The sequence below is a fragment of the Hypanus sabinus genome, chromosome 22, assembly GCF_030144855.1.
Source record: "Hypanus sabinus isolate sHypSab1 chromosome 22, sHypSab1.hap1, whole genome shotgun sequence".
Lineage (NCBI taxonomy): Eukaryota > Metazoa > Chordata > Chondrichthyes > Myliobatiformes > Dasyatidae > Hypanus > Hypanus sabinus.
In genome coordinates this window covers 43,390,819-43,407,385 of record NC_082727.1, presented here as the reverse complement: position 1 = coordinate 43,407,385, position 16,567 = coordinate 43,390,819, and the positions used below count along the sequence as shown (strand labels likewise).

The 16,567-nt window shown below is 38.4% G+C and overlaps 1 protein-coding gene across 2 annotated transcripts in view; it reads left to right on the top strand.

The window, feature by feature from the left end:
• Positions 1–16,567, top strand: part of LOC132379568 (adhesion G protein-coupled receptor A3) — a 531,961-nt gene that overhangs the window by 47,805 nt on the left and 467,589 nt on the right. For both annotated transcript variants that reach the window (XM_059947630.1, XM_059947629.1), the window contains exon 2: positions 9,382–9,453. In XM_059947630.1, the coding sequence (XP_059803613.1) occupies positions 9,382–9,453 (72 nt within the window). The remainder of the gene's footprint in view (positions 1–9,381; positions 9,454–16,567) is intronic.

The following is a 16,567-nucleotide window of genomic DNA, read 5'->3' as shown; positions in this document are numbered from 1 at the left end:
GCTTCCCCCACGGTTTAGGATGCCATTGATTACAGCTTGAAGAGATTTCAATCCTTCACCATCTTGAAGGCATGTAACTGTGAAAAGCTAACCATATAACCATATAACAACTACAGCAGGGAGACGGGCCATCTCAGCCCTTCTAGTCCGTGCCGAATGCTTACTCTCACCTAGTCCTATTGACCTGCACTCAGCCCATAACCCTCCATTCCTTTCCTGTCCATGTAGGCTGTTGCCTGATATCTAACTATACAATGCCTGATAGCAGTTCTGATACTATCATCTTTTTACAGTACACTGTGTTATTTTATATATCCGTGACATATGGGCAGTGAATAGAAAACAAAAGGTTAAACATATGGTACAGTGATACATTTGATACAGTGTAAAGCCTATGCACACATAGACAACATGTGTGTACTGTACAGCCTTTTAATGTCTGGAGAACATGCACTCAAGCAATGGTTTTGCTGTTTGACTGCTATGGGGGAACGCTGTACATTTCAACTGAGTGGGTGTCAAGCTTCATAATCATTCTCAGGGTTATACGTAAATGTTCACCATCACCACTAGCTATATGTACAGTAACAGTGAAGTAGGGGTAGAAGAAGAGGAAGTGGAAGGGATGAGGAAATTGTAGCTGTTACTTTCTGATATGTTGTGGAAGACCAGTTCATCTAATCAAACCATCTAGAAACGATCATGCTTCCAGATTAACTAAGAATTGACATCTTAAATCCTAACCAACATGGCACCTGCTTAACAGTAACACCTAAATAAAACACAATGTGAACAGTCAAAATCAATTTTATGTTACAGAAAGAAACAATTCTTTTTGAAGTTGGTGGGATTCAGATGCATACTATCTCTGGCAGGGGTTGCAGGCCATTAATTAACAAGGTGAAACCAAACATCACGAATGCCCAGGATACTTTACCACCAGAGGACCTCAATGCCTTTTATGCTAGTTTTGAAAGGGAGAATAACGCTACACCCGAGTGAATCACTGGAGTACCTGGTGACTGTGATCTCTGTTTCAGAGTTGGAAGTCAGAGCATCTCTCATTAGGTTCAACCATCAGGTGTCAGACTCTGATGGTATACCTCGTAGAGTTGAAAACCTGTGCCAACCACTGGCAGGAGTGTTCCAGGACATCTTCAATCTCTCGCTGCTGCAGCTGGAGGTTTACACCTGCTTCAAAAGAGTGACAATCACACCAGTGCCCAAGAACAGCAAAGTGAGCTACCTCAACCTCATTGACTATCGCCAGGTTGCATTCACATCTACTGTGATGAAGTGCTTTGAGAGGTTGGTCATGGCTAGAATCAACTCAGGGACGTGAACCCACTGCAATTTTCTTTTCACCACTATAGATCTAAAGCGGATGCAATCTCACTAGCTCTCCACACAGCCTTGGCCCAACTGGACAATGGCAATAGCAACGTCAGGTTGCTGTGTATTGATTACAGCTCAGTGTTCAACACAATCACACTTTCAGTACTTTTCAACTAGCTCCAAAATCTGGACCTCCGTAGTTCCCTCTGAAACTGGATCCTTGACTTCCTCATTGGGATACCACAGGCAGTATGGATCAAAAATAACATCTCCTTCTTGACTGACAATCAGCATGGCTACAACTCAAGGACGTGTGCTTAGCCCACTGTTCTACTTTCTGCACAAACACGACTGTGTGGTTAAGCCCAGCTCAAATATCTTCTGTAACTATTATTGGCATAACTTCAGATGTTGATGAGGAGGCATACAGGAATGAGATAGATCAGCCACTTGAGTAGTGACGCAACGACAACCTTGCACTCAGCGTCAGTAAGACCAAAGAATTGATTGTGGACTTCAGGAAGGTGAATATGAGGGAACACACACAGGTCCTCATCAAGGGATCAACTATGGAAAGGGTGAGCAGGTGGAAGTTACTGAGTATCAGCATCTCTGAAGATCTATCCAGGGCCCAACATATTGATGCAACTACAAAGAAAGTATGACAGTGGCGATATATTATTAGGAATTTGAGGAGACTTGGTACGTCACCAAAGACTCTAACAAATTTCTACAGATGTAGCATGGATAACATTCGTTCTGCTTGCATCACCACCAGGTATGGAGAGCTCACTGCACAGGATTGTAAATAGCTGCAGATAGTTGAAAACTTATCCTGTTTCATCATAGGCATTAGCCGCTCCAGCACTGAGGACATCTTCAGAAGGCAATGCCTCTAAAATACAGCTTCCATTATTAAGAAATCTCATCACACATGACATTCCCTCCTCTCATTGCTACAATTATGGAGGAGGTACAGGAGCTTGAAGATACACTCAACATTTTAGGAACTGCTTCTTCACCTCCGTCATCAAATTTCTGAATGGACAATGATCTCATGTGCAGTACCTCACTACCATTTTTCTTTTGCTCTCTTTTTTTGCACTGCTTACTTAATTTAACTTTTTATATATATTTCTTATTGTAATTTATTGTTTTTCTTTTTACTATTATATATTGAAACGTACTGCTTCCACAAAAAAATCTACCTACCTACCTATCTATTTATTGATTGATTGATTGATTGCGATACAGTGCAGTATCGACCCTTCCGGCCCTTGGATTCACACCACCCAGCAACCCTTGATTTAACCCTAGCCTGATCATGGAACAATTTACAATCACCAATTAACCTACCAGTCAGTACATCTTTGGACTGTGGGAGGAAACTGGAACAGCTTGAAGAAACTCAGGTAGTCACAGAAGACAAGTTACCTGAGATCAATTAAATCGCTTGGAAATTATCTTAGCTGTGAGCAGAAGTCCATTTTGGCATAGTCCCAAGGCTCTGTATATCACAGCTCCTTTACAAATCTAAAAAATATAGTTTCCATTCAAATTAATGATGTTATTTTCATAATTAAACAATAAAGTATCCCACAGTAAAGGCTTTGTTTATGTATCTGTTTCATTTGTTTAAAGTTTAAATTGGCAAGGTGGCAATATTACTTTCTTTTTCTTTCCAGCAAATGTATTTCCTGTTGATTTGATGAAAATCATCAACCTGAAATGTTCACTGTTGCACTCTCTATCATTATCAGACTTGCTGAGTACTTCTGTCTTTACTTCAGATTTCAGCAAAATAAAATGATAACAGAAAGGAAATTAATTTCAGCATTTGTGTAGAAGTGGAGGCAGCATTATATTACATAATGTTAAATCTGTATAACATGGTAATGCTTTATACAGTGAAACAACAGATCATTAATTAAACCACATTATATTTTTTCTATTAGAATTTAATCTAGTTCTTCTCAGACTATACTTTTAATTTAGTTTTGTATGGAAAGCTGAATATAAAATCATTTCTTTAGCGAGCCTGAAGATCAGGGGACAGGGAAGAATTAAAACATGCAGAGGGAGCTACAGGAGAAGATCAAGGTGGAGAGAGCCAGAGAACAAGCTTGGGCAGAGTAGCACACGGGAGGTGTGAAGAGACATGAAGGACTTCACTGGCTTTGATCAGCTCAGCTGTAGAGCTTCAGAATACAGCCACGAATGAGCTAATGGGTTAAACCAATTCTTCAGTAGATTTAACAATTGCTGTCCTGTTCATATCTCCCTCATCACACCAGTCTAGGTGCCAAGGCACCCAATGCTACCTCAGCACCAACACCTCCCCTTCTCCCACCAACCCGCCCGCCCCCTCTAGTTCAACTTGTGGATTGAAACATAGGCTACCACTGTCTACATCCCCTCCTTGCCCTGAACCTACCATCCATATCTTCACATACCAATTATTGTCCCGATCTTCACCTCCCCCTGCCCCCACCTTCCACCAACTCCCCAGTTATCATGGACTCACCTTCATTTCTGAGCAGGTGAGGAGGACTCTGGAGAAACTCAGACACGGCAAAGCATTGGGACTGATGGTGTGAACCTCAAAGTCCTGAAGGAGTGTGCTGAGCAGCTGCGTGAAGCTCTCCAGCACATTTTCAATCTGAGTCTCAGCTGTGTGGAAAACATCATGTGTGGTCCCAGTACTGAAGAAGGGCCAACCAAAAGTCTTGAATGACTTCCTTCCAGTGGCCCTGACTTCACACAGCATTAAGCACTAGAGAGGCTGGTTCTGCCTCGCCTCTGGCCCCCGGTCAGTTCAGCACTTGATTCTCTGCAGTTTGCCTACCTGGAGCACATTGGAGTGGATGGTGCTGTCATCTATCCTCTGAACAAAGCCTGCTTCCATTTGAATAAGCAGGGCAACACCGTGATGAGCATGTTTTTTTTATTTCTCAAGTGCCTTCAATACCAAACAGCCCTCATTGCTGGGGGGAAGCTCTGCTCAATGCAGATTGGCATTTCTGTTGTATCATAGATAATGGACTACCTGATGGGCAGATACAGTTTGTGTGGTTTTAGAGCTGTGTATCAGACATGCTATAAGCAGCACTGGGGCTCTACAAGGGACTACATCGGCTCTCTTCCTGTTTACCATGTATAACTCGAACTTTAGATACAACACTGATTCATGTAATCTGCAGAAATTCTCCGATGACTCAGCAATAGTTGGGTGTATAAAGGGAGGATGGGAGAATGAATACAAGGGCAACATATACAAAATGCTGGAGGAACTCAGCAGGCCAGGCAGCATCTACAGAAAAGACAACAATCAACATTTCAGGCCAAAACCCTTCTGCAAGACAGAAGAGTCCTGCTGAAGGGTTTCGGCTTGAAATGATGACTGTACTCCTTTTTGTAGAAAATCCTGGCAATCCTGAACAATATTTCTCATCCTCTGCATGCCACCTTGGCTGAATGGAGGAGCACATTTAGTAATAGACTAAGACAACTGTGCTGTTCCAAAGAGCACTACATTCTTACTCTTGTATAATTAGTTAACCTATAGCTGAGGAAGTGATGACCCTCCTCCTGTTAGACTGGTTGAGGGAACTTATTTTTTATTCTTTCTTACTTCTCTTCTAATATTTGCATATCTGTGCACCTTTAATTTCTCTTTGGATCAAAAGTATCTGTCTGTCAATCAATCTATCTTTAAAGGAACATTGATAATTGGTGACAGGGTTTTGAATGAATGTATTAAGGCAGGATGAAGTGTTCATAATCTTGGGTTCTTAAGACCTGAAATATAGTTTCAGATAACTAAGAATCTCAGATGTTCTATTCAGATCAACAAAATTTAGTAAATATTGATAATGAAATTATATTTAAATACTTTTTCTCAGTTAATGGCAGCTATTACAGCTGGATAAACAATAGGGATTCCTACTTTAAGGTAGCCCAGTAATTATTTCTTTGCATTTGAGTTCTGCTCTTTAATATTGTTTCCAGATTGTCTCAAGAACAAAATGCTTCTTTCAGTCAGCAGTGTTGACCTTTCCAAGGGCCAAAGCTAACATAAATACATACATGCACTGAGCAGTTTTTCTTCCATCCTGCTCTTTCTCTTAACAATACTTTTTTTTAGATGTTTACTAATGGAAAGTTTTGCACAGCTTGCTTCAGGTCTTCAGTGTGATTTCAACCTTGAGTGCAGTGCTGACCTTTTAGAATCAGGCAACAATTTCAGAGAAGGTCATTGTGTTTGTGTAACCTTCTGCTATTGTCTTATCATAGCCAAGTACTGTTTAGATTGATTGCTATTTTTATTTGAGTTGAATACATTGGTGAATTATCCTCACAAACTAAGACTCAGCATTTTCAGAGTTCTCACCAGATATTAAAAAATTACCATCTGCTTTGAATGTATCACATTTAAAGGGGCCGAGGCTTTTCAGTAGCTCTGTTTCTATTCAATAACATTGAACCAAAATCTCAATTCTAGCCATACTATGAATATCTACCATCCATGTGATACCCAGGTGTTTGGGTATTTAGTGCTACTTTGCTTTCCCAATGACCAATCTGTAAAGTGATCAGCATATATTTCTACTATTTCCTTTTGTGTAATTTTAAATGTTCTTACAGTCTGTTTAACTTGTTTTAGAATTGTTACTTCATTCTTTTAGTGCATTTTATAGTTTATTGATTGCTTTGTCATCCTTTGTTGATGTTTTAAGACCTCAAGAACCTCAAGTTCAATGTTCTTTTTGGCAACACTATTAGCTTTAACTCAATAAATAACTTCTCTAGTTCGCCATGGTTTTGCCACTTACTCAATGGAATTTCTTTTCCCCAAAGAAGTACACACAAAGTATTAACTCTTTGTCATTACTGATCTCCCATGCTCTTTTCAATCCAATTTACAAACTATCTGAATCAACTCTGCTTTCATAACCCAGTAAATGGCATAATTAATTTTTAAAAAATTACTGCTCCTCTATGCCACTGACATGCTCATTTGTACAAGTATTTATTTTGTAATCGAGAACACATCTGTAAGAATAGGACAGTCTTTAGCTTTATACATTTAATAAATCATTAGGGACTCCCACCCTTTTCTCATTGTTACCCTCGGGAGGTGGGGTACAGAAACCTGAAGGCACCTACTCACCGATTCAGGAACAGCTTCTTCCCGTCTGCTATCTGATTTCTAAATGGACATTGATCCCACTTTTTTATTTCTATTTTTTTTGCACTACTCATTTTAACTTAAGTATTTAATAGACATATTTATACTTAATATAATTAAGTTCTTTTCTCCATATTTGTTTATCATATCTACATTTATATATCATGCAGGAGATATTAAACCTGATAGTAAACCTAATTCTGATTCTGATTAATTAGAGTGTGGATGGTCTGAAATAAAAAGAATGAATACAGATAGGATTCTATCTTCATTGGTCACACTAGTCAGCTTAACAGTTTTATTAATACTATCAATAAATACTGGTGGGTAAGAAAGTCTTTGATAGTATTTAACATGCTCAAAAGCATTATGGAATCCCCTATTACTGTGCAAATCTCTTCACCAATCTAATAAGCTTGATGAATATTATCTTTTGTATTGAATGAAAGAATCTTATTCAGACCATGGTTTTGTTGATATTAATGGAGAGTAATGAACAATTATGATGAATAGTTTGTAATGGTGAAGTTTTATTTTTCTTCATAATCAGTCCTTTGGGATATCGAATAGTTTATTTCTTGTTGGTATTAGTATTTTGGCCACATCATGTTAGGTAAAACAAAAGGTAAAACAAAGAGAGGACAATGGATAGACAGTACTACTCAGACAATGTGCATGACCTTGGGGGATCTTAGAGAGGCAATTCCCAACAAGAAGGCATGGTGTGCAGGAGTCCATGAGGACATGAAGAGTCGGAGTCAACTTAACGACTGAAAAACATTAATGGAGAGTAACGAACAACTGTGATAAAACATTTATAATGGTGGTTTTTTTTCTTTGTAAGCAGTCCTTTGCGATATCAAATAGCTTATTTCCCCTCTGGTTTTGTAGGTGACTAACAAGACTAATATGGACTCTACACAATGCTGCGATCACAAGGGTGACAGAAGACTCTGACTGTGTCTAACGGGAAACAATATAGATCTTGTTAACTTTTGAATACATTTCAATCTGCTTTCAATGTAAATTGTTTTCATTCATGGTATGTGAATGTATTTGACAAGACAATTCTTTTATTTCATCTAATAGTTTTTGAGAAAGTCATGGACACTTACAGTACTTCCTGTTGCTGTAGCCTGTATAGTTTCAATATTCGCACTGTGCTGTCTGTTCCAGGAATGTGATGCAGTGTTGCTGAAGAAACATTGCTATATTTCTGATCTTCAATGCTGGATATGATGTTATTTTCATACGGTCATCACAGCTATGATTCTGGTTATTAGAGGTTATGGGTTTTGAGAGTGCTATAGAAGCAGCTTTGGAAAGTTGTAATTCATAGCATACCGCACAATTATACTGCAACAATGATGGAGGAAATGCATGCATAAAGCTTTTCAACCACTTAAGCTAAGACGCTGTCAAGAATGGGTGGCAGGGTGGAGAAATGTGTCACCATTGGGCAAAGTGTAGCTCCAGCTTAGCCCCCCTCCCCCACTGGATCAGGGTCATGTGAAGCCATGGAAGCAAGTGGTGGATTGGTGGATGCTGCATATCGTAAGTCCTGGTTATGCGACCACTGACGCTGGCAGGCAATCTCTGATGGGTGCTGCTAATGGCTGGGGTCACCCGTCATGTAAAGACACTGCCCAGAAGAAAGCAATGGCAAACCACTTAGGTAGAAAAATTGCCAAGAACAATCATGGAAAGACCATGATTATGTCTATGGCATATGACACAACCCATAATGATGATGATAACAACAAAAGGTATAATCACTGGTTGCTTTGTTTTGATGCTTCTTTCAAAATACAATTATTTCTATAAAAACATTACCCTCAAAATTCTTTGTGACTGTAAAATGCTCATGCTCACTACTCGCTTACCTGTCAATCTCATAATTACATTGTACAGGTTTCCTTGTGTGCAGTTGCTTGCTGAAGCTGGCCTGTTCATCACAGGCCAAGCTTTGCATGGGTAGCTAGGTCATTTGGGCTAGATGCCATTTGAAACTCAGCCTGCAGATCATAATAGAATGTTTCAAGGTGCATAGTTCAGCCAACTAAGCTGTACATCCTATTTCAGACAGCTATCAAATCAGTCTCTGGCATGCAGAGTTACTTAATAATTATTTTAAATAATTACTCTATTAAAATAACCCAAAATTATTAAAATAAAATATTCTTAATTTTGTCAAGAACTCTTGAAAGGATGTTGGTATTCAGAGGTGAAAGGGTGGAATATGTATCTCCATTAATTCATTAAGTGGAAATAACATCATACCTTCATTCCTCACAGCAGTTCCTCTCCATTGAAGTGAATGGAGTCATTTTTTAAAAAATGCAACCTAATATAGGCTCAACTGGCAACTGTTGGATGTTGGCACTTTTCCATTGATTCCTTGAAGAATACTTCAAGAGTGCATGGCTGTAAAAAGCATAGTAAATCATCTGTTTGGAAATTTGGTACCGTGCTTGATTCTTGCATGCATGTACAGAAATTCTGAGAAACCTGATGCTTGCCTGATGCCAGCGTTTCTCTGGAAAATCTTATGCCAGGGTCTTCCCCCCCGGCCCCCCACCCCAACTCTGGTTGAACTATATCAGGCAACCAACTCTTCTTATTACAGAGTTTATTCTAGTGTTTCTAATATGTAACCATCTGAGCTTTACTTGCTATTATGTCCACTAGGACATTGAAGGAGAATTAAATTGATTTTGGGTCTCTAAATCTGTTGTATTTTAATGTAAGTTCAACTTAAACCTTTTGTCTTGACACAAAATACAACAACATTTACTGCACTGGCTCATTTATCATTCTGAAAAGAGATGTTAACTACATTTTTCTTTAACCTCATGCAGGATCCTGAGTAATAACAAGATCTCGCTGTTAAAGAATGGCTCTTTCTTTGGCTTGCGTTCTCTAGAGAAATTGTGAGTAACTGATCATTGTACCTTATTTTTAACATGTGCTTTTTTTTTGAGAACATTTAATGATTGCTAGGCTCTCAAAATTAAGGGATTTTACAATGTTAATTTTCTTTGTTTTTGAGTGAGTAAGACTGGCAACTAGCCAATGAATAGAATGGGAGTTGATTGGTGAGTAGAGTCTTCGAGAAAAATATGCAGGAAATCGCTTCTAATTTTAAGTAAAATAAACCAGTTCATGAAGTGAGTGGCTGTCACGCATTCTACTGAGTGAAATTCTACTGGTATTTTAACTGTTTGTGAACTAATGTTTGTTCACAATGCCAATACTATCATATACTTTTGTACCTCTAACATATAGCTGAATAGAAATTGGATTGTATATTTTCACTCCTTTATGAAACACATGAATTATTTCCATCGAAAAAAAACAAATAGAAAGAAACATTGGGAGTTATTTCAAGTTGCATAAAGTCTACTATTTACTTTTCAAGACCACTGCTTTTCACTCCCTGACCTATGGGGAAGCAGTGAAAACAAGTTCTTCACATTGGATGGATAGCATTGTTGGGGGGGGGGGGTGGTTGGAGAAATGAATTTCCCACATGACGTTGTATGGGGCAACAAATGTCTTGTGCATGGGCCTCTGCTGCAGAAGACAGTAATACACAAAGCCCTAGGCATTGTGAATGACCAAAATAGGTATTCTGATGCACACTGCATTAAAGTTCAGTCTGAGTGAACTAAAAGAATGGGTGGCGTGGAAGGGGAGTTGTTGTGTGGGACAAAAGGTGGCATTGGTCAAATTCAAATAGGCACTCAGAATTTGGGTGGTGGAGGCATGGTTCGGTAAGACCTATGAAGCTATGGTTTGGTGAGTTTGTAACATGGAAAGTGGATATGAGCATTGGCCTGTCACTTTGGAATTCAGAGATGATGGGGCGTGTGGGGGGTGGTGATGCAGGAAGATCACTAGCTAGCCAGGCATGGATCTGGCAAGGGTTATAACCTGGGTGGTGGAAACCAAGGGAAAACCGGACAAGAACATTTGTTAAAAGGAATCTGACGTTAGTCAACTAGCATCACAGACACTACCTCTCTTGGTCAAGCTGTTGAATGTTCCAACAACAGAAGTGTTTCCTTTTGTAGAAAAATATTTTTTAGTTCATAACCTGGAGCTCAAAGGACTACATGATTACAATATGTTGTGAACTGTACCTGCGCAAATCCACAACTATGGATAATATTAGACCTATTTACAGTACTGTGCAATGTCTTAGGCACATAACTAGGGTACTGTACTGTAGTAATTTTATGTATTGCTGATGCACCATCAGTAACTCTCGGAGACATGAGGCGAGAGATAGGCTTTTATTAGCTGTAAGAGAGCACTATCAGCAGCAAGAGACCATCACACAACATCCTGGAGGCTGAGGGAGGAGCAGTGCCTCCAGACACCTTTATACAGGGGTCTGTGGGAGGAGCCACAGGAGCAGTCAGCAGTGGGGGTGTGTCCAGACAGGTATATGTACTTCACCACAATTGCATTGTACTACTGCCTCAAAAAAAAAACAAATTTCATGATATATGTGAGTGATGTTTCTGATCTGGATCAATATTGTGGACTGAGTGGGAAAGGGGCAGGGATAGGGGAATCATGATTTGGGAGAAGGGGCACAGAGAAGGGAGGGAGCAGGAAGCACTAGAGAGACATTCTGTAATGATCAATAAACCAACTGTTTGGAATCAAATTACCTTACCTGGTGTTTTCTCTAGGCTGGGTTTATCTGCACCCATGCCAACCCTCCCCACCAGCCCGGCACTCCTTCTCTGCCACCTGTCCCACATCCTCCTGCGGCACTCTACCCTTGCCATTCCAAACATCCTTTGCTCCCAACAGATTTAAAACTCTCTCTCTGCTCCATGTTGACAAATACAGTACTAACATTAACTCTTAGGCACCTTAGCTATATATATATATATATATATATATATATACACAGAATTGTACAATTACTTGCCAAACCTCATTAGGAAGATTTTGAAGTTTGCATTAACCATTGCAAAATTACTAAAGTCAGTCTCCGATCGAGTTTGGAATGATGCAGATGTATAAGAGTTGAAATCCTCACTATTGCAGAAAATGCATTGTTCTGTTATTGAACTCCAGTTTATGTTGCAGCAAACAGCAGAACAAAGCAGCTCGTTCCCTAAGAAGTAAAGCAATATGCTGTGCTGCTCCTCAGCAAGATAACAAATTGATGTAAACGAGTAGCAGCACGCTACGTCTAATCAAGTATGTTCCTAATAGAGTTGCGGAAATACTTAAAGAATTGTATTTCCCTTGTTTGATATCTTGTTTGAGATAACATAAGAACATAGCATGAGAATATAAGAAATCGGAGCAGGAGTAGACCATCCGACCCATCGAGCCTGCCCTGCCATTCATAAGATCATGGCTGATCTGTCCATAAACTCAGCTCCATCTACCTGCCTTTTCCCCATAACCCTTAATTCACTTACCATGTAAAAACCTATCTAACTGTATCTTACATATATTTGGTGAGGAAGCCTCAACTGCTTCCCTGGGCAGAGAATTCCACAGATTCACCACTCTCTGGGAAAAACAGTTTCTCCTCATCTCCCGAATCAGGAAACCAAGTAGTAAGTTCACTAACCGACCTTAAAGGATAATCATTAGCATATTTTAATGAACAAGCTGTTTGATTCAGGCAGCTGTCAGGAATCCCTGATTGTTAGAGTATGACAGATGTCATTAGAATTTAGACATGCTGGATATGGCAGCTTCTACCGATACAACAGAAGATGTACTTGCCATTTGTGACATTCAGTTGCTACAGTTGGCTTCCACATTGATCACCTTTTTTACATATTTTTGCAAAATAGAAAAAAGTGAAAATGGCAAAGAAAGACCAAAGCTCCTCCTACAATATTTGGCAAAAACAAAGGAGTTGGTTGGGACTACAGGGGGAATGGAGACAGGCTAGCCCCTATTGACGTCAATGGATCTGGGGTTGAGAGGGTGAACAGCTTTAAGTTCCTCGGCATAAACATTACAGAGGATCACACATGTGTCTGTACATACCGGTTGTGGGGCAAAAAAGGCCACACCTATTTCACCTCTGACATTTGACGAAGTTTGGTGTGGGCCCCCAATTCCTAAGAACATTCTATAGGGGCACAATTGAGAGCATCCTGACTGGCTGCATCACTGCCCGGTATGGGAACTGTACTTCCCTGGATCACAGGACTCTGCAGAGAGTGGTGCGGACAGCCCAGCACATCTGTAGATGGGAATTTCCCACTATTCAGGACATTTACAAAGACAGGTGTGTAAAAAGGGTCTGAGTGACCCCAACCTCAAGTCGTCCCAGGTGTTACCATCTGGGAAACGGTACCACAGCATAAAAGCCAGGACCAACAGTCTCCGGGACAGCTTCTTCCACCAGCCATCAGACTGATTAACTCATGCTGACAGAAGTGTATTTCTATGTTATATTGACAGTTCTGTTGTACATACTATTTATTATAAATTACTATAAATTATACATTGTACATTTAGATGGAGACATAATGTAAAGGTATTTACTTTCATGTATATGAAGGATGTTAATAATAAAGTGAATTCAATTCATTTAATAAAGTTTAAATGGATTTGAATGTGGTTAGATAAAGCCAAGGCCTTCGGATACTAATTGGTATGATGGATTCATTGGTCTAATTTTTTATGATAGTTTAAGTGAAATGAAACTAGTTCTACAAATAGTATGTGTTAAATTCTTACCTAAATAGTAAGCAAAATGTTACTGACTTACAAATATAAATTTTATTGGATACTTCCACTGTTATTAAGGGAAAAAGTTAGTGCATTGAAAACTGCCACTAGTTTTTAAAATCATGAATGCAAAACTTGGGTTAACATTATGTAGGCACTGTAATTGCTGTTGTGTTAATAAAATGAACCACAGCTTGTATGCACACATATATACACACACACGTAACACCTTCTCAATCCAAACATTAACTGTTAACGTTACCCGAGCATTTTAAACCATATTCAGGCTCCTTAACCCTTGCTGTCATCTTGTGCGATGGAAGCATCATTCTTCAATAGTTAATTTTGAAAATCAAAAGGAATAATAGATGCTTGTCCTAACCATTTTATGAAGAACATCAAAGTAAATGTTACTCTGTAAAAAAAGATCTGGCTGGTAAATGCAAACTAAAGAAAGGAGACAAATCATAATGGTCCATTCAGTGTGCTACAGCAACTGGAGTTTATGTTTTAGTTATATTTTTATAAATTAATTGCTTACAGGTTTAAAGAAATGCAAGTGTCTAATGTTAGTGGCATTTTTTTTAATCATAAAACCTCCATTGTCTCTTATTGTATTTTTACAATGGGGGTTTATCAGAGTGTGAGTCTTATTTTTGAATCTTTTATGTATGAAGAAAATTTTTATTGCAACATGTTAAGACAACTATTGTATTCTAATCCAATTATAATATATCATATTTCCTTTTTAATATAATCTTCCCATTTATAATATAGAAAATGGATAAATTATCACATTGAGTTAGCTTATGGATCTTTGATCATAAGAACAAAATGGTCATTATTGATAAAAACAAAAACTTAGTAGAGATGTTATTAATGTGAGAAGAGTATCCACACTTTCAATGTATCTTAGGATAGGAGGCAGATAACCAACATTAACACAGAAGTTACAATGAATTTGTAATACGTTTGCATGATGTTTTTGTATTCCAGCATCTTGGAATACTTGTAAAACTTTGGTTATATTCAATTTAATGGTTGGTGAGGGTTTTATTATAGTGTAAAAGGAATCTGTTTTTCACCTTTATAATAATAATGGTAGACCATTAAATTCTGTTGACTGCTGCATTTGTCACAATTAACTGAAAGCAATATGAGCAAATTTGGGTTGTCACATTGTCTAGAGTTCTGTGCTGTTTTCAAGGACCAATAAACTTGATTGTGCCAGCAAACTCTATTTATTTTTCACTAAGGTTTTATTATACATATGCATCCTGAAATTTAAGTTCTCTCCAGAGATCAGCTGAAGGATTTTAAATTTATGCTCAGGCAATTGTTTACTCAAGTGGATTATGCTATGTATCCTGCCTTGGGATTTCAGTGATTTAGACCATGTCAGGAGGGCAAGAAATTGTTGGATAAACTTGGAAGTTTTCCAGCTCGTCTCATGAATGTGTAAAACCTCATCCCAATACAAATAATAGAATGCAGTTTTGTTTTAAAATGTGAAGACATTACACAGCCCAGGTCTACAATGTAAGAGCAAGTCAAAGGTTTCTTTCAATAGAATTCTTTAAATTACTGATTTCTGGTTATGTTTGTGCAATTATTTAAAAGTTTATATTACATGCTAAGTCCTTGACAATTTTTGATTTAGTCCACTGGAGGCATCCTGTGTAATTCTTATTTTGAAAAAAGATCTTTTATGCATCTGTTGCTAGCTCATTGTAACTGAATTTTAAAAAGTAACAATATTAATTTTGGCTCAAAAGTATGAGGGTTAGTGGGTCAAATGGCCAAAGCAAATTGATCCTAATGTGAGGGGAGTGGTGGAAGCTCAGGAAGGGCATTGGGTTGGAGGAAGGCATGGGAGGTGGGGATGGGACAGGTAGTTGTTTGGCATTTGGAGAGAATAAAGTAGATTAGATTTGGAACAGCATGAATAAAATTGGTGATTGATAGGCTCAGTGGGCTGAAGGGTCTGTTTCTGTGCTATACCACTTTAGAACTCTGTCGCCCTAGTGAGTTCATTGTGAATTAGATTTAAAATCAAATGAGCTATTAGATTGCAAATCTGTTCAAAATTTCACAGGCATAGTAAATTGCACTGATCCTCCCTCCTGATTTTAGCTTGTAACATAAAGGTCAAACAGTTGGAACTTCAGAATGTGATTTCCAATGGTCCACTTTCTCCCTCCCAATGATTGGAGGTGCTGGATGCATGTTGTAGATCTTGGGCAGTGGGACAAGTTACAACTCTCCAGTCAAGAAGTATTCTTTTCTCTTGGAAATTGGATTAGAATCGAAATGGAGACATCCTTCACTACAACGTAGAATGGAGGACATTGACAGAATTACACAACCATTAAAACGTAACAGTGAAAAAGCACATTATACTACAACTGGTTAGTTTGAATGTTTATGGTTCATCATCATCAACCAGTTTTTCAGTGTAATTATTCATCCACTCAGCATTCCTATATGAAAGGTTTGTACATTGCATATATTCAGTGTCTCCTGTATTTTGATATATACAGACTGTATTTTCAGACTCCTTATTTTAAATGAAAGGCAATTACCCTTCTGAGTGTGAATATGCTTAACTTATTTATACCTTTAGGATTTTGGTCAGTTCTGCACTGGTTATATTGATTCTTCTCCAGTTTGCACACTCTTTGTATCAGCAGGCTTCACTGAAAACTCAACAGTCTAATCCCAGCAATCAACTTAGCTGTACTCTCTCTACTTCCAACATGTCTGTCTTCTAGGATGTTAAATATAAAATACATCAATACATACAGATGGAGATGCAATTTCAGTGATGGTGAGTTGTCTGCAGAATGCAGATGGCTTTATGTTCCATGACTGCTAAGCAATTAGAGAAGCTACAATGTAATTTAGGATCGAAGCCAATGTTACAAAGCAAGACACAACTTATGCTTTGATTGTTGGTTCAATCAAAGCTGAAGGCTGAAGAGTAATTCTGTTCTCAAATTGGCCTTGATCTTCAAAGGAAAGACATCATGACAATCTAAGGAAAGCTTTAGAATTTCATTTCTGAATCTGCTTCTGTAGTCAAACATCGTTGATCAGAATGGACAAAATTACCTGATGACCTTCTATTTTGAAAATAAGATTGCATATAAATAAGTGTGGTCAAATAAATTGGTTTGATGATGTGTCTTCACAGCCATTGGAAGAAATGTATAGTAAAATAACACAATTTTAGGTTAAGTGCTAGTTGTGAAATAACTGGGTATAAACATCTTTGAAAGAGTAATCAAGCCCAAAATATAATGCATATTGTGGTAACAGTTGAAG